At 42.0% G+C, this 18,313-nt stretch overlaps 1 protein-coding gene across 3 annotated transcripts in view; it reads left to right on the forward strand.

The window, feature by feature from the left end:
- Positions 1 to 18,313, forward strand: part of GNA13 (G protein subunit alpha 13) — a 30,314-nt gene that overhangs the window by 6,164 nt on the left and 5,837 nt on the right. For all 3 annotated transcript variants that reach the window (XR_011683060.1, XR_011683061.1, XM_071451313.1), the window contains exon 3: positions 14,650 to 14,700. Coding sequence is in view for 1 of the 3 variants with exons in the window: in XM_071451313.1 (XP_071307414.1) it covers positions 14,650 to 14,700 (51 nt within the window). In the remaining 2 variants the exon portion in view is untranslated. The remainder of the gene's footprint in view (positions 1 to 14,649; positions 14,701 to 18,313) is intronic.

Raw genomic sequence — 18,313 nt, forward strand, 5'->3', positions numbered from 1 at the left:
ATTTGCTGTTCTCCTGGAGCAGCCTTTGGTGCTGTGGAACACTGAGCAGGGCCCTTGTGAGTAAGAGTAGCCTTGTACCTCCTCTCATGTCAGTCATTTCTTGAACTTGCTCTGAGAGCTGTTAACAGAGAAGCATTTTGAAGTATTTTCCAGGAGTCTCATTGTTCTCTGAGAATGGAAGAGTGTGATGAGAGCCAACTTGCTCAGATGTGTGATAAGCTTTGAATGTGTTCAGGGTTTGTTCTTGTTGAAGGTAACTTTTGGGTGGGTTTTGATCTTTGTTACCGGCAGCTGTTGATCTTCAGACAGATACTTAATGCCCTACTTGCAGTTTAAGGGAATGTTGTTGGGTATTTTAAAACCAGAAAGCTGCAGAGATGTGAGATGATACTTTCTTTTTGTCCATATTTGCATAGAGCTGCAGGCACAGATGACACAATAAGGATTATAGGATATGCCCTCACCTCTGGATCACAGCTTTTTCTGTGACATGTCTGCTAGATCAGATTATAGAAGACAGGAAAAGGCGTGTTCTGCTTGAAGTTACACTGATAGCTTTGCAGCAGCTTCCATGTAGCATTTTGCTTTTGCAGACAAGTATTTTTGGCAAGTATTGATCAGTTTACTGGAAGATTGTATTGTATTTTCCTTATTGTCCTTGGACTTTTCAGAGTTCTGTCTGAATATTAGTGGGGCTGTTGAACACACAAGAATATTAATTAAGCTCTATTGAAAGGATGAGTCCTCAAATAGACACTGCAGAATATTAGGAAAGTTTATTGTTATTTCAACACATCCTGAAATGTGCCTGATGATAGATCCTGATCCTGCAGAGGTCAGTTGTGTGTGGAGCCAGGCTAAGTTGCCAGATGTTGAGGTTTTCCCCTTTTGGAGGGTGGATTCCCATCTTATGGAACAGCTGTGAGGTCAGTGCACAAAGTCCCCCTGAAGTCACAAGAGTAGAAAAAGAGTGTATTACTGTCATTCATGGGAGTGTGCACATTGTGTTTGTGCCAGTGCTTTCAGAGGCCTTCCAGCAGCTTCTGCACTGTGTTGGTTTTCCTCCCATGTTCATCTCTTTAACCTTCCCACCCCCCTACCTTAGCAAGTAGTCATGGCTTTCCCCTTGGATCTCCTCTTGCACCTGGGATTGGCTGTTCAGTGCTCCCACTCTGCCTGAAGGGTGCAGGAGCTGCTCCTATTGGGACATGACTGAGTGCATGAACTCTTGGGAGGAGGTTTCTGACACTGGCAGGAGAATCTTCATTACAGACGTGAGATCCACTCACCCAGCATTTCTCTAAACATTGACTATTTGGGCATTTAATCACGTAATTCAGAGTTTATTGAAACACAGTGCTGCAATTACATTGACTATTGCTTAAATTTCTGTGTGGAAACCCAAAAAGCTGCTGCTTTGTTGAAGTATGAGCGTTTTTTCCCGTTTCTCTAATCAGTACTCTGCCAAAGATCAGATTTAAGGATGGCCTGTGTACAGTGAGCATGACTCCTTAAAGCCCTTGGAAAAGGCTACCTTCCATCTCATGGTCTTCAGGTGAAAAAATTTATCAAAGATTGTTGCTATAAATATGGAAAGAAAAGTGATTTACAAATTTATACTTTAAAATGAGCCATTCAAATCCTCAAAAGGGACTTGGATTTTTTGAAGATTTGCTGTTTTTCCAGCCCCAATGAGAAGATAATGCTGGTTTTGAGTTGGCATTAATAAGACTCCTTATAGGGATTAACTCTGGAGTCCAGCAGCAGAGGCTTGAGTGTCCTTACTCCAGATTTGTGGCCAAAACCCCTTCATTGTATGCCAGTGCTTTGGTACTGGGGATTGACTGTAATATTTCAGTCAAGCTGAGTGATCTCCAGGTGAATTATACTAAAATGGCACAAAGTGCCATTTTTTATCCTTTTCCAAATCGGGATTAGTGTTTCTGTTTCAGCCTCTGAGAGCTGAAATGCTGTTTCTGGGACTGCCTTCTTCCCTTCCCACCACTCTTCCTTTCTTGCCTGCTAACTTTTCTTATTAGCAGCCAAATCTTGAAGCGTTTGGAGAGTGGACTGGTCTTTATTTCCAGTTGGTGCTGGTCTGGTTTTAATGCAGAACCTCTTTGCTGTATTTTTTTCAGAATGTTGCTATATTTCTTTTTTGTATATTTTTATTCTTTTATATTTTTATTTTTTGTGGCTGTTAAGCACAAATATGGTTCTGGACTTGAGAGGTCTTTCAGGAGGAGCTGTGTTGATGTGGACAGGTTATGCCAGACTGAAGCAGATGAGTTGTCTTCCCACCAGTTGGAGTCCTGTGTGCTACACTTGGCTTGTTCAAGCCTATATTTTCTGCATGGTTTCAGTGCAATCTCTCAGGATGGAATTCTTAATTCAACCCAATCCAGACACTGACTAGCCTGGTCCAGTGGAAGGGGGCCTGGTTGGAACAAGGGCATCTTTAAGGTCCCTTCCAACCCAAACCATTCTGGGGTTCTGTGATTGTTTATGGGGAACCACTGCTTTTAACATGCAGACTTGTACAATGCAGTGTGGGAGCAGAGGGATGTGTTCTTATACATATGCCATCTCCAGCAAGCTGTGTCCTGTTGATAGTCATGTGCCTTAGTTTCCTAAACATTTTATTGCAGGAGACTGGAAGGTGACCTACTTCTTGAGAGAAAAGGGAATTTCTCTAACCAAGCCATGGTTAAATAAATATAAAATACAAGTGCCCTTCTGAATATGAATATTCACATCATGAGTGTGTGAACTTTTTCTCAGCAGGTTGTTTTGAATCCCTGCAAATGTGTTAGAGGAGCTTTTGCTGCTTGTGCTGTGCAGTGTAAATGGAGCCCTTGTGCAGGCATTTATTGCACGCTCATTTCCGTGCTCTCTGCTCACCTGCAAGGTGTTGCATGTTGGTACCTGCAGAGCTGTCTCCTTACAACCTTTGGAATTTAAACAGCACTGGCTGATCCCCTTCTGGGTCCATTTAGAACTGACTTCCTGAGCACAAACCCTGCACAGTCCCTGGGCTGTGGCTGTCAGCAGATCCTGTGGGGTAAATGCAGTGTCAGCTTCCATGCCTGTGCTCTGCACCTGGGGCAAGCAGCAGAGAGGGATCTTTTCATGTGTAAATGTGTAAATATGGGATCCTTCAGCACTGAGCTGCCCTGCCAGAGGCACTGCAGATCTGTGCTGCTCTTCCCTAATTTGAGTTTGCTGTAGCAAGGCTTCAGCCTTAGAGGCTGGTGAAGTCTGCTCTCACCAAGCACATATTTATTGTACCTAGGTTGTACTGGGTGACTGTTTTGGCTCTTTATTGTCCCAGATTTCAGTTCTTGAATGCTTTGATATATTCAGGGCTCAGGCTGCACCTCTTACACAGAACTAGCAAAGGAGTAGGAAACTTCAACTTGTGGTGGCTGAGGAAGTTGCTTAAGAAAATGTGAGAAAACCAAGTGCAGCTGACCTCACTCACTGCGTCAGAAAAGCAGTAGAATAACTGTAGTTGTGGGAAAGCAAGATAATCTCTGTGCCAGCATTGTGTCTGCTGGCACTTTCCTTTGCTAAGGATCTGAATTATCAAATTCAGTTGAGAAGTTTGAGGCTGCAGAACCTGCCCTTGTACAGAACAACAAGATGTATGCTCACAGTGCTGATGGAGGCTGCTGGATACCAAATAGCATCTTGTATTACTCTGGAATATGAAACCTTTATTTATATCTTAAAGGTGAATGAATGAGTCATAGAACATGATATTAGTTAATTTGGCAGCCTCAAACTGTAAATAAAATGTGTTTCATTCAAATAAAAATCTGAATAGTCCCAGAGACTTAACACTTCCATTTTATCCCAGAGTTGCCTGATGGATTGAATTTAAATAGTGATAAAGAAAATGTTTAAGAGTACATCGGCAGCTGAAAAAGTCCTAAATTACTTCCTGTATCTTTTTAACTTGCATGTCTGCACTAACAACAAACATCAGGCAATAGAGCTGGAAAAGCTGAGGAATTTTAAATACAGAAAACAGCCTGCATTATCATCACAGCAACTGACAACAACTACTTCAGAAAAGAAAATTTCTGAACAGTAATGAGGAGTGAGCTGCCTTTTACAGCACTCAATTCACTGTACCATGTTGCACACCTTTCCATCATAGTCATTCCTGCCTTATATTTTTTTTTCCTTCAGAGTCTCCTCAGTTAATAAGTGAAATATTATTCTCCTCTTCAGAGACTTAACCAAGGAAATGAAAAGACCCCAAATTCTTTTTATGGCTCAAGGGTACAGGAATGTGTAATACCACAAGAGTTTTTGTTTCTTTTTCCTTTGTTTAAAGATGCTGGGGAAATAATTTTAAACAAAATGCTGGGATCTCTGCAGCCAGCCTGGGAGCACTTCTCTCTTTGGGCACATGATGATATTTTATCACCCACTGGTGACCAAATCAAGAGGATGCAGAATTTCCAGGGCTGGAAACAGTGCACTGGTACCACTTGTATTTCAAAATATCTACACAAAGTTGTGGGGGAAAAAAGTAATGCAGGGTGATTATTAAAATTTTAGAAGTGGCTGCTATTGGGACTCTTAAATATAGTTGCTCTAGTAATTAATTTCTATTTCTTTCCAGTTTTAGTTAATTCATAGTAGGAAATTCTACAAGTGACATGAGATGTTTTCTGCCTCTTGCTGCTGTTTAGGGGGTCTTGTGTACTTCACTGGTACTTTGAGCTCTTTTAGACACAACTTTTAGTAGTTTTTAAAACCAATATTCAGCTAATGATGCAGGTAGATCTTTCAGTAGACCCAGTAAATTATCACAGGATCTTGTCAACTTGGAAGGAGAGCTGGTTGTGAGTGCATCCCTGGCTGCAAACAGAAATACCAGAACTTAATTGAAATGGATTCTTCTAATTGAGACAGAGGAAGGAACTAAAAAGCATTTGGTCATCTGGATTTCTCATGAGGCTGAAATAGGAACCAAATGTACTTTAAAACTGAATCCTAGAGAAGTGCATTGGGATCCAGTTCAGGGCTCTGATTTTGAAATGTTGTGATTTAGTGCAGAGTTTATGCAATAATGGACTTTTCAAGCATCTTCAAGTTGAGTATGACCAGTTTTAGTGCTGATCCGTTTCCACATGCCAAATATTTGTCATGTTTTTGGGAGCCTTTGCTGGTCTCGTACAACTTGGAAGCAAGTAAAGCTGGAAATGATGGATGGCAGATTTGCAGACTCACCAGTGCTCCAGCATTAGATGAAATGCAGTTGGAGTTGCAAACACATGAAGTCATGGAGCCAGTGGGTCAGTGCTCTGAAAGAAGAGCAAATGTTTACAGTCTGGTTCCAATCTGTTTTGTGTGCAAAACATCTGAGGTTTATAGAGATGCTGCCCAGAGTGTAAATAGGAACTGGGAGGTGGCAGTTTCTCCTTGCTCAGTGCATGTTTTCATAGGATTTCTAGGGCTCTGTGTTCTGGGCCTTGGAGGATTGGTTTCATCAATGAAATTTGAAAATCTTCTGCAAGGTATTGGTGTCTTTCCTAAAGTCAACGTTGTGGAAGAAGAGTTTGGATTGTAAATACTTAGGGAGGGAGTAAAAATACTTTTGAAGAAACAAAGTTCACCTAATCCTTGCTTTCATGGATTAATTTCTGTTCAGGCTCTGGCAAGCAGCAGCCTTTTGGTTGGATGCTCTGGGTCTGTGCTTGTCCCATGTGCCACTTCATGTGTTCCTCAACCTGGCTCTGATCTTCAGAAGGGGCTGAACAACCTTGAGTTTGCTTCCTCTTTGAAGGCATGGTGATCCTAAGGAAATCATGGAATCACAGAATGCTTTGGGATGGAGGGACCTTAAAGCTCATCTTGTTCCTCTCCCTACCTTCCACTCTCCCAGAGTGCCCCAAGCTCTGTCCAGCCTGGCCTTGGACATTCCAGGGCTGGGCCAGCCTGTGCCAGGACCTCACAGAGAAGAATTTCTCCACTCCAGGATTGATGCTGTGCACTCTGAGGGTTTTTAATTGTTGGAAGGAGTCTCAGCTGTCTCTAGAATATGTCACATCCTGGTTTCCAAGCAGTCTTTCAGAATTAGAAATACAATAGCAGAATGCCTGGTGTGGAGAAATTGTATTTTTCTAGGCTTTAGTGGAATGCTGTTTCCTACCTAAAAGCTGTAGTGACTTTGCATATTTTTGAGCAATTAAGAATTCAGCAATTAAATTCCACCAGGAGAGGGGAGGGATACCTAACTAAGAAAACTGAAATGGATTTCTTCCCTCTTAGGAAAGCAATTGAAAACTGGAACAGTTTGCTCTGTGGTATACTGGTATGCAGATTAACTTCTTTTTAGAGTTCAATCATGTTTTAATTAATTTAATTGGTGTGGCATGGTATATATGAGACTGTGTAAATGCTCTGCTGATGGGAGACAATCTGTGTGAGTTGTGAGTGTGGCACTTGGAAGGGAGAGCACTGCTGAACTGGGTGCAGGAAGGAGCAGCAGCTGATGCTGGAGCCTTGTTTGGAGTATTTAATTCCAGGCTGGCTTGGTGACATCCTTCTGTCACTGTCAGGACGTGGCAGATGTCCCCAGCTTGCAGGTGCTGCCAGGGTGTCACAGTGCAGGCCCCAGCTTGGCGTGCTCTGTCTGCCTCCATTTGTTATCCACATTTTGAGAATTATGGATTAATTGGATTACACTAAATAGGGGATGATAGATTAAAGGGATATTATTGGGTTAAAGCCCTTCTTAAACCCCTTCACCTTTCTTTGTTAATGCTGTTATGCAAGATAAAAATGTCACTCATGAATTAAACTTGGGCTGACTCCTCTCGTGGTGCTTTTGGAGTTGAGCACCCTCCAGCCAAAGTGATCCAGCTGCTGCAAACATAGATTCTGCTCTGCCACCAACAGGTTTTACAAAAGATGCCTTCTATGAGTCAGGACTTGAACCTTTCCTTTTTTTAGGCCAGGTACTGAGTTTGTGGGACCAAACACCAGGCAGGTTTCACTTCTACCCCGCATGACGCAGTTCTGATGGCTCTGAGCAAAGGCAAACCCAGCTCGAGCTGCACACAGCAAGCACTGAAAAGGGGAAATGGGGCTGAGCTCTGAGAGCTGGGCTGAGCTGTGACGCATTTGTGATGTGGATTGATCAGCAGCAGCATTATTTTGTACCCTGTATCAGCAACTGTGTCTGAACTCGCTGTTCTTGCAGAGAAACAGGAATTGATCCCTCCCCAATGTGCTGAATTTTATCTCTGGAAATGGGCAGATCAGGTTTTAGTGACTATTCAAATGGTTGAGCTGGAGAGAAAGAAACTGGGAGATGTGAGATGTCTGCTCTTGACACACACTGTCTGTGCTTCAGCCTCTAAGAGACACTGCTGCTGTGTTTCCCTGCCTGGGAGGTTCTTCTTAGTTACTTCAACTTGTCCCTTCCTTCCCAGGCAGTCCAAATTCACACTTAAACAAAAATCAGTTTCCCTTTTTGCACTCTGAGATCAGTTAATGAAGCACCATGACCCCAGCTTGTACTAGCAGATCCTGACCCAGCCCTTGTAAGGCTGCTCCATTCATGCTGGAGAGAGAAGCTGGGAGATGTGAGATGTCTGCTCTTGACACACAGTCTGTGCTTCAGCCTCTAAGAGACACTGCTGCTGTGTGTCCCTTTGCTTCCCTGGGTGGGTGAAGAGACAAAATCTGCCTGGGAGGTTCTTCTTAGTTACTTCAACTTGTCCCTTCCTTCCAGGCAGTCCAAACTCACGCATATACAAAAATCAGTTTCCTTTTTTGCACTCTGAGATCAGTTAATGAAGCACCATGACCCCAGCTTGTACTAGCAGATCCTGACCCAGCCCTTGTAAGGCTGCTCCATTCATGGTGCCATTTCCCACCAGTTTGCCCTTTGGTTTTGGAGAGTTTAGGATTAATTTCACATGGAACACTTGGCTGCTCTGCACATGGCCACAGCAATGCTCATGTGGGCATAAATGGGGACTGCTGTACTTGGGCCATAATTAACACTTCGAGAAAGGAAACCTCTCACAGGGAAATGTGCTTTGTGTTAGTGCACACTCAAATATTTTGACCCCAGTTTTCAGTTTGGGAAGTAAATATACTACTGCTTACCTGGGCTTTTTTCCCCAAATACCTTCAGCAGCACCATTAGTAAAATTACTAATTTACTAGTATTATCAGAATATTAATACTAGTAATTATTATATAGTATATAATATACTAGTATTATTATATAGTATATAATATAATACTAGTATTATATAATACTATAATATATATTATATATTATATATATTATATATATTATATATAATATATTCTTGTAATATATAATATATATTTTATATATAATATATATAGTGTATATATATACTATATAGTATAATACTAGTATTATTATATAGTATATAATATACTAGTATTACTATATTAATACTAGCAATAATACTAAGTTACTAGTATTAGCAGAATGCTGCTAATACTGCTTGAAGAATGAGTGTTAAATCAAGTATTAGAGTATGGAGTGACAATTTAGAAACTGTTTCCCTTCAGTTTAGGAGAGACCAATCAAGTTGCTGGATTGCTGCTGTAAAACAGGGGAAGTGTATTTTTAAAGTTTAGTTCCTTGAGTAAACAGGTTATAGGTATGATTTGAGGAAGTTGTGTCCTAGTCTATTGACTGGGGCATCTTTAAAAGAGGAATCCTCTTCAAAAAGCACTGAGAGAAGTGACTGCAAAGAGAAATTGTAGAAACCTGAAAGCTGTGAAGGGCCCAAGATTGTTTTATTTACCTCCAAGTGTGAGACCAGCAAAAGAGCCCAAACCAGCTGAATGTCAGGACATGAGACTTGGTTAAACCTGCTGCTCTAACAGTCAAGCCAGTTGTGGCTTTGAGCTCATTAATGTAATTAGGATCTGCATTCATGGCATAAATGTATCATCTGGATCATCTCCTCCTTTGTGCAATGCTGAGGATGTTCCCTGTTTGGGTGGAGGAGGTTGTGCCCGGTAATCTCCCTTCCTCTGGGAATCTGCATTGATTGATTTGATTGAAATGTTTCTCCATTCATTATCCCTCTGTTTATTACTGTCATTTCAGGAGACATCTGTTAAACCTTCAGTGGCAGCACCATTGATTTGTACTCAGTCTTCTTTTAAATCAGCTTAGGGTGGGGTGGCAAGGAAAAAAGGTTGCTACAGATTCTTTCCTTTGCCAAAATCCTCAGATATGGATTTTCCTGGATTAAGCCCCTAACAGAAAAACACCCTGTGCATAATGAAGTGTGTGCCATAAGCATTACAAGGCTGCTGTAAAATGCAGAATTTTCAGACTCTGCTTATGTCTCTATCATCTTCCTTCAAGCTGATTCTCCAGAGTTATGGATGGTTTGGTTTGCATATTTAGGCATGTACACACCAGCCTAACAACACTGCAATTACCTGTTCTTATTCTAAACTAGGCTTGTAAAAAAGCTTATTTTTGGTGGTGTTTTTGTTTCTAGTGTTTTTGTGGGTTTTTAATTAAATAAAATAGGAAATATTTGTTTCTCTATTTCAAGAAATTCAAGTAAGGTCAGGAAGAGAAAATGTTTGATGGTTCTTAGAGTTCTAATATAGAGCTACTAAGTTATATCTCCTATTTTCCTAAAGTATCACATTTATTATTTCAGACACTTAATAAGCCCTGTCAGTTCAGTATGTTCCCCTGAACTTGCAGCCAAACCTAGATGGTTTGATAAATTGTTTCTTTCTTTAAACCTTGTGATGACTAAATTTTTATTTGATGCTTTTTTCTCTATCTCTTTTTTCTTTTTTAAGCAATTGCTAGTGGAAAAAATGCAATGGCCCTGATCCCCTTGAAGAGCTAAAAAGCCATTTGGCTGTGCTAAGGTTTCAACAAATCATATTTAGATTGCTGACATTGTTTTCATGGAAACCAAATAAATTGGTGCTTCCTGGGTTTAAAAGATGTGTTCATCTAGTGTGTATTTCATGTAGGTTTTTTTTTTTCTTCCCTCCCCCAAAATATTTTTGTGGTTACTTTGCTTTAGGCAGTAAGCAGACAGTGATCTTTGTGCTGTGTTTTGCTTAGAAAAGAGACTTGCTCTGGTTTACTGCAGATGACCACACCAGCAGGTGTTGGCCTACAACTAAATGACCACCTCTGCTTTGTAAAAAGAAATTTGTAAAATGTCTTAGTAAAAAGAATGAATTCTAGAACCGGAGATATTTCATTTAACAAGTAGTTTAATGCAAAGCTGTAGTGTCAGTCACCTTGAGAGGAGTAAGATTGGTGTGTTTTCTTGTACATTGATGGTGAAGTGGCTTGGCTCTCTCAGGGAGCATCACAGGGCTCCAGGAGACACAGGCTGGTTTGACTCAAACCTTGCTGAAAATGGAATAGTTGACAGTTATGAATAAAGTTACTTAACAGTCAACTTCCTGTGGTTTACATGCATTTCTGAATCAGGAGGAGGCTGAAGGGCCACAGCTGACATCTATAGTCCATCTGAACAAAAAAGGGCATCTTTCTCAAGCTTCAAAAGGCACTGCCTAAAAATCCAATACCCTGATATAATTTAACAAAGTTTAAAACAGCCAGAGCCCCCTCCTGTAACTCCAGAAGGCCTTTGGAGCTGATGTGTAGGTTGTTCATTCTGCTATATTGGGGTGTGCTCAAGAAATTTGCTTTATTGCAGTACCTCAATATTCATGTGAGATGTGTGCCCAAGCCTGTGCTGGGTTTTGTCTCCTTGTATTGGCATCTTTGGGCTGTACTTGGAGTGCAGGGGATGAGTTGGGCTCCATGGCATGGCTGGTTCCTGCAGTGTCACTGCAGCCTTCAGAGATTTGCATTTCCAAACTGCTCAACTGTGCAAGTGACTTCAGAGAGTTCATCTGCATTTAAAAGAGAAGGTTCACGTGGGACTGAAGTGAGAGTGTCACACAGAGCCATGGAATGCTGTGGAGGGACACCTGCCACTATCCCACTTGCTCCAAGCCCTGTCCAGCCTGGCCTTGAACATTCCCAGGGATGCAGCATCCACAGCTCTGGGCAACTTGTGCCAGTGCCACAGAATCCTCAAAGTAAAGAATTTCTTCCTAATAACCAATCTAAACCTACTTTCTGTCAGTGTGAAGCCATTCCCCCTTGTCCTGTCACTCCAGACCCTTGTATATAGTTTTTCCATCTTTCCTTTTGGTACTGAAGGCCACAGTTAGGTGACCCCAAAGTCTTCCCTTTTCCAGGCTGCACATTCCCAACTCTCTCAGCCTTTCCTCGTAGGAGAGGTGCTCCATCTCTGTAATCAACTTGGTGGCCTCCTCTGGACTCTGTCCAACAGGTCAAGGTCCTTCCTGTCCTGGGGCCATCTCTGTATTTTTAGCTAATCTTTAAATTTCCGTCCTATGTACTCACAGAACGTGGGTGTGAAGACATCAGGAGTGTAATGGAGAACTGTGGGGGTTTTAATGGGGGCAGATCCTTCAGTTGTCTCATTCCTGTCTAGATTTTGCCCTTGGTGTGGCTCCTTTGTGGTGTGACACCACAGACTGATTGCTGAGCAGCCTCGTGGCAGGGCTGGACATGGTGAGCCACACAGGCATTAGTGGCACAGAGTGGGGAAACCCAGTTTCTTTTTTCTAGTCATCTTGGGTAAACCAGAGAGTTTGCAGTTTGTCAGAAAGGAAATTTTAGGTGACAGCTGTTGAGTACAGCTGTTTCAATCTGGTCCCTGTCATGGATTTACTGAGTGGGATCTGGTTCTCTATCTACCAAGGAAAAGCAGCCTAACACAGAAGCTGCCTTTGGGGCTGCAGGGATGTGAATGGGTCCTTTTCTAACTGATTTTTAAAAATAGGTGGCATTAAGGCTTTCCTCAGTTGTTGTGTGCTGAGTTTTTCAATGTGTTTCTCTTCATTATTGGCTGAAATAAAAAACTTCACACTTTGGGAAGGGATTGAAGCTTGGCTGCTTTGTAATGCTGCCTCTTTGAAGCTTGTTTAAATGGGTCAAAACTCTCTGGTTCTCCAGTAGTGCATTCTGATAAAGATCTGTTCAGGAGTGTCTGTAGTTAGCAGAGCTCATCCTGCTGATAGCAACATGTCCAGGGCAGACAGAAAATTACCACTGGTCAGGGTTTGTGGCTGGAGTGGGATGGGAGAAGAGATGATGAGTTTGAAGCTGTTCTAGGTTTTTAATTGGTATGCAGGTAAAAAACAGTGAATGAACAACTTCTGTCCTTGGTTACAGAGCTGAGTCATGTCCTCAGCACTTGCTGTCTGAACAGATTTTTATGAGGGGAGAGCCCAAGCAGCTGAGCCCACGGTGTGGAGGAGGGAAGCTGGAATGTCTCAGCTTAATGAGCTGGGTTATGTTGGAACTGATGGATTTAATAGTTCAGTTTCTGGCCACCTTGATGCTTGTGTGCCATTGACTCTGAGAGGTGCCAGCCCAGGAGTGGAGCTGGCATCTCAGTGCTCCCTGGGTGACTTTGCTGTTGGATGGGTGGCTCTGGAGCGCTGCTGTCGCTGCAGGCCTGTGCATTTTGCATTTGTGATTTCAGGAAATCCCCTCTTTTGGAAAGCTGCCTGTGGGGATGTTTTGTGACCTTTCCAGGCTGTGGTTTGCTTGTCTGCTCCAACTGCTCTGTGCATTGCAGTAGCTGCAAGCCCTGGGATTTAAAGGAGAGGGAGAGGTAGTAACTTCCACATTAACTGCAGAGTTAATGCTTCTTTAGGGAGTAGGTATTGCTGCAAGTTGTATAAAAAGCTGTGTAAGATTAAAATGCATGTTTGTATGCACACACACACACAAGTTCAGCCTCTGAGGCCCAGGTATTCCAGAGTAAATGCCTGCACTTAGTGAGTCTGAAATCTGCCTGATTGGTATGTAGCCAGCCCTGTGGGGAAGGGAAGCTTGCCAGCTCCTATTGGCACCTAAAAAAGAAATTAAATCTGACCTTAAAATTTATTTGGCCTTAGTATTCAGCTACAGACAGTGGCTTTAGCACTTGGAAGGCCTGAATTCTGATCCTGTTACTCCTTCTTGGGAAGCTTGATGGATTCATGCATCAGGGTTGTTTATTTTCTGTGAAATAGGAATGCTCTTCCCTGTGTACCTTCCTTAGAGGATTGAGGCTAGAACAGATGATGGAAAAGACACAATACTGCTGTCATTGCAAGCAGTTGCTGCTGTGTGCTACTTAAAATGCTGTTCCTGCTGCAGTTTGTCACCCCAGAGAAAATCAGGACAGCTGAGGCAAACAGGAGGTAAAATAAGGCATAGAGGTGTGTTGGGCAGGAGGCATGTTCCAACCAGAGCCTAGTTTTGCCTCATTAAATGTTGATGTTCAAATTGCACACTTAAAGGTGTGGCATCTACTTGTATTATGTAACTTATTTTAGTGCCTGGAAACCTTGCAGAGGTACCTTGCTGATGTGTCTGCCAGAACCCTTTTTGGCCTTTATTTACCCTGCTCTGCTCAGGGTACATGCTTAGATGGCACAGTTGAATAGTGAGGTTCATATTCTCCCTAGATGAGCTTGCAGAGCTCAGATTGAAGTGAGGGGAAGTCACTATCAGGGTGTAGCTCCTGTCCTAATTCACTTGTCTGGATTAGGTGGAGTCACCCCAGCCTCAGATGCTGTTTGATTCTCTCATCAAGAGAGCTCACTCAGAATTCCTGCTCTTCCACCTGCAGAGTGAAAACACAGGTGGTTTCTCTTCTGCACTTACTGTAAAATGAGCAAGTTACAGCTGGTAATTAAGAGTTTCCAAAAGGAAGCAGATTTGTGCTTCTGTGAGGATGTTGAGAACCTTAAAAAGGTGTTTTCCTCTGCAGGGAATTCCATCAGTACACTCCTATTGCAAATGAACTCAGGTGCAGCAGTATCCATGGCAGAATTCCTCCTTAATCCCAGCACCCTGATGGAGCTCTGCAGGATTGACTGTGGTTCAGGTTTACCATGAAAAAACCTTTAGTTCTGCATTACTGGAGGGATTAAAAGCTGCAGTTACCCTTTGCCAGGACAGGGATGAGTGGAACCCAGAAGATAAACCTGGATTATAAACGTGATATCATGCACAGCAGCTCTGCTCATCACTCAGAGTAAGATGTTCTGGTCCAGCTTGGTGTGTGATGGGAAGCTTGAGTAAAATGCTTTGTGTGCTGTGGTTTCTCATCCTTGCTCTGCTCATCCCTGTGGGCACGAGTCCTGTGGCACTGCAGTAGAAATGAACTTTCTCTGGTGGTTAATCCCTGCACCTGAATGCCTGTGTGTGCACACTGCTAAGCCTCAGAGGAATTGAATGTTTCTTTTCATAACGAAGGTGTGGCTGCTTCATTGATGTTCCCTGTGGATAACACTTGGATTTATTTATCAAGTCTAAACTTGGAAAGAATGTGACTATTATAAATGTGCCTTTTATGCTTTTAAGCTTAAATATTAACTGGCCTAAGAATAAATCATCAGTTGTGTTCTTAGGATAGCTGCTTTTAAAAAGGGCAGTGATTAAAGCTTACAATGCTTAAATGTAGGTTTCTGATAAATTATCTGGACTTCAGAATGTAAACTGTTGGGATCAAGGATGTCGCTTATTTAAATAACTGTTTGATTTGTTTTTAGGGGGAATCTGTAAAGTATTTCTTGGACAACTTGGATAAACTTGGAGAACAAGTAAGTCCTTTTTTATTTTTCTTTCCAGTCTTGAGTTTGAAGTAGTCTTTGTGATCTCTGGGTTTTAAATAGATGAAATGTAATTAGTGTCTACTCCAATGACTTTATCTTTAGTTAACTCAGACTGTCACATTATCTCAGCAGTTCATCACTGACATGTCAAAAACACAGGGCAATGCAAGGGCCAGGAGACTTTCTGGAAATAAACCATCTGTCAAAATCCAACAAAAAACAAGTTACAAATACTTGGCCAGGCAGGAGACTGTTAGAGTAGCTTTTCAAGACTAAATGACATCTGAAAACAACTGGGTTTGGGGTTACGTGTCCAGTTAGGAACTCTTGAGTTAAATCAGTCCCAGGTCAGTGGTACCTTCCAGGAATATCTACTTGAACATAAACCCAGTAAAGAATAAAGTCTTGTTTTCTCTGGAGAAAACCCTGACATTTCTGTAGAATACTTTTTTATAGAACTGTTAATTAGCACTTGAATAATGAAGGTATCTGCTGATGTTCATCAGTTGTGGATTGCAGGAATGGCATGTGGAAAAATTGCCTTTAAAGCAGGAGTTCTAATATGGTGCTTGAGCTCTGTGGGAAGGCAGTTTGTCCATGGTCATTCCCAGCTGATGGTAACAAATGAAGGAATCCAAACCACTTCAGTGAAACCCTGTTACATCATGCATAATTTCATTTTTGTTTTTAACAGATTAAATTTTAAGCCAGACTATTTTTCTGCTTTGAACTGTCATTGTTGTAACTAAAGCACTGGTGGGCATTGTGCTTCCCAGATCTCTGGCTTGAGAACTCCAGCACCTGATCTCTGAATTTGGATTTGGTCTTGAGATATGAAACTTGCACTTAGTGCATTATATCCCCTAATATCTCACTTAGGGGGTCTGCACTTGCTGTAATGAGCTGCTGAACTCTCTGCCAGTGGGGGATTTCTCATGGTCTTTGCATCCAGTGCCTTTCAGTTTCAAAGGACTTGGATTTTTCCCCAACAATATTGGATAGAGTCTTGTAGCTCCATTTCAAAGTTCTTAACAGAGAAACGTTGGTTTATTCTTTGATTAAAGTGTGAAACTTGGTCAGCAGTTGGGTTTTTTAAATATTTTTAGACATAAACACACTGCAGGTCTGATGTTTCTGTGGCAGTGCTGTGAATTACAGCTTTTCTGGTGTTGAGAATCAGAGACTCATCAGGATCTGCTGTTGTAAAAAATGTTAAATCTGTGAGGGAAAGAGCACTAGCTAGGTTTTGTTAGTGAAAGATTTGATAGGTTCTTCTGGTTTATTCTTATCTATATGCAAGATTATCTCATGATTGTTTTCCCCAAATTGTAAATAAAAGTGTTTGTTCTTATCTGATGCAACTGGGCTGACTTGCAACTAAATTGCTTATAAACACATAGATCTGCAATTCACGTGCCCCTTGCCAAAAGGGAGCTGATAAGAGGGAAAAGAACTTAATGTTCAGATTGAATCAGATCAGCAGAATAAGAGTGTCTGACAGGCAGACGTGCGTGGGATCTCCTGGATTCCTTGCAGCTCTGTGTTGCTATTTCAACTGCCAGTGCAGTCTCTGTGTATCCAAAATACCTCCCAGAGAGACTTGGCTTTCCATCTTGTGATTGGATCTTAGTCATGCCTTAAATTGTAATTTGAGCTAGGCAAACAGTGATGTGATAGCCAAAAGTGCTGCTGATAAGCAAAGGAACTCCTTTAGAAGAAGCAGACTGCAGTGAATTTGAGGAAAGGAGATATGAAAATCAGGAAGAAAGCACGTGTTCCAAATCAGTATCAATGTGAGAATGCTTGAGGGGAAGAAAACACTTATTGCACTTATTGGCAATGGCAAAGCATTGAAAGAACTTGGAAAATAATACTCAGTGTCATTCAAGGAAAATACTCACCTGGTGCTGCTGTCTTCACACGTGGAGAATGGGATCAGCACTGAGACAGGGACAAGCTGCTTGTATTCCAAGGACCTGAGCATGAGGGAGAAAACATAATTGTCCTTCAGAAAGAGAACTAAAATACTGGGAGAGTTCCTGGGAGTTGTTGTGTTTGGTCTCCTGTAGCCAGAAGGTGGCTGGATACCAGCACTGAACTCACAGAACCCTCATGTGCTGCCTGTTGGATCAGAGTAGGCAATAGCCAGGATAAAACATGGAGTGGTTTGGGGTGGAAGGGACCTTAAAGATACCCAGTTCCATGGCAGAATGTAGAAGTAGGAAGCACTGGAAAGGATTCTCTTTGTGACTGCAAGTGTGGAAGGAATTTTCAATGAGTAATAGTGCTCGAGAGGGAATTTGTCAGGAATTCTGGGGAGAAGCTTGTTCCTGAAAGCTTTACTGAATAAACATTACAGGCCAGCTCCCAGGAGAATTTGCTTTGTGCCCTTGTTTCAATATTGAAGGTGCATGTGGTTTTGCCTGCTATATCAGTTGGTTTTATTTATTTACATAATTTAATAATTTCACTCACTCCTGAGCTTTCCTAAGACTTGTTGCTTTTGTTCTGAGAAGCTGAGACAAACTTCCTGAAAAACAACAGAATATACATTCCCATTTGGAAGCTGGCAAGAGTGCTGAACCTGTGACACTCTTGCCTACATGTTGACAGTCAGCTTTGCTCAGAATCCCTTCACATGTGCCCAGTGACATTTCATACAGTCCCTGCACTGATTTGCTGATTGTTCTCCTCTCTCTAATTTCAGTAGAAAAGACCCAAGATTTAACCAAGGGAAAAGTCTTATCACCCTTTCAAGTTGTCTATTAATCAGACAAGGGGGTGACAGCAGCTCTTTTGGTCAGTTTGGAGGGAGCTTGATGTTGCTTTAGGAATTCTCCTGCCCTCCAGACTTTGGTGCTGTGGGGTTTGGCTGTGTACAGTGCTGCAGCAAAGGCTGCAGGGTGGGGAGCCTGTGCTTCAGAGCTGCTTTGTAATTTGTGCCACGATAAAAATCAGTGCCTTAGTCATGGGCAGCTTGGGAAGAGGAAGCCAGAGTTCACACAAAGCCCTCCCTCTCTCTCTGGTTTCACTTTGGAACTTAACAGGGTAAAGCAAAGTGATCCTTGAGCTTTTGAAATGTTGCGCTCACTTCATGATTTTTAAATTTTTTTTTTGTGGTTTGAGCTTGCCCAGTTGCCTTAAGCTTGGATACAGCTACTGCAATAGCCATGGTGTGCCTGTTCCCCCACCCAGCTGACTGGTTGAATCAGACTTTCTGAACCTTGCTCTTACATGTCTTTAGAAAAGCTCCAAGTGTGGGAACTGGCACTGTCAAAGGAAGATCATAGATCATTCACTTTTTAACAAGAGACTGAAATTCCAAAACCTAAATAGCGCTCTCTGAAAGGGTGAGAAATGCTGGAAAAATATGAGGAAGAGTTTCCATAACAAGGGAACAACAAGGTTTTAAAGTCCAGCACAGGCAGCTGTGGTAGAGATGCACTTTGCAGATAACAGAAGGACTTGGACCATAGACCAAAGTGTAATTCTAGGAATGAAGAAATCCCCAATCTGAATGTTGAATTCATGCTGTTAAAAGCTGACTAATAAGAATTCCTCTTCATCTGCATCTATTGATGATGTTCATATAACAATCTAA

Source organism: Agelaius tricolor, unplaced genomic scaffold, assembly GCF_023055355.1.
Source record: "Agelaius tricolor isolate 1412-34295 unplaced genomic scaffold, bAgeTri1.0.p SCAF_32, whole genome shotgun sequence".
NCBI classification, from domain to species: domain Eukaryota; kingdom Metazoa; phylum Chordata; class Aves; order Passeriformes; family Icteridae; genus Agelaius; species Agelaius tricolor.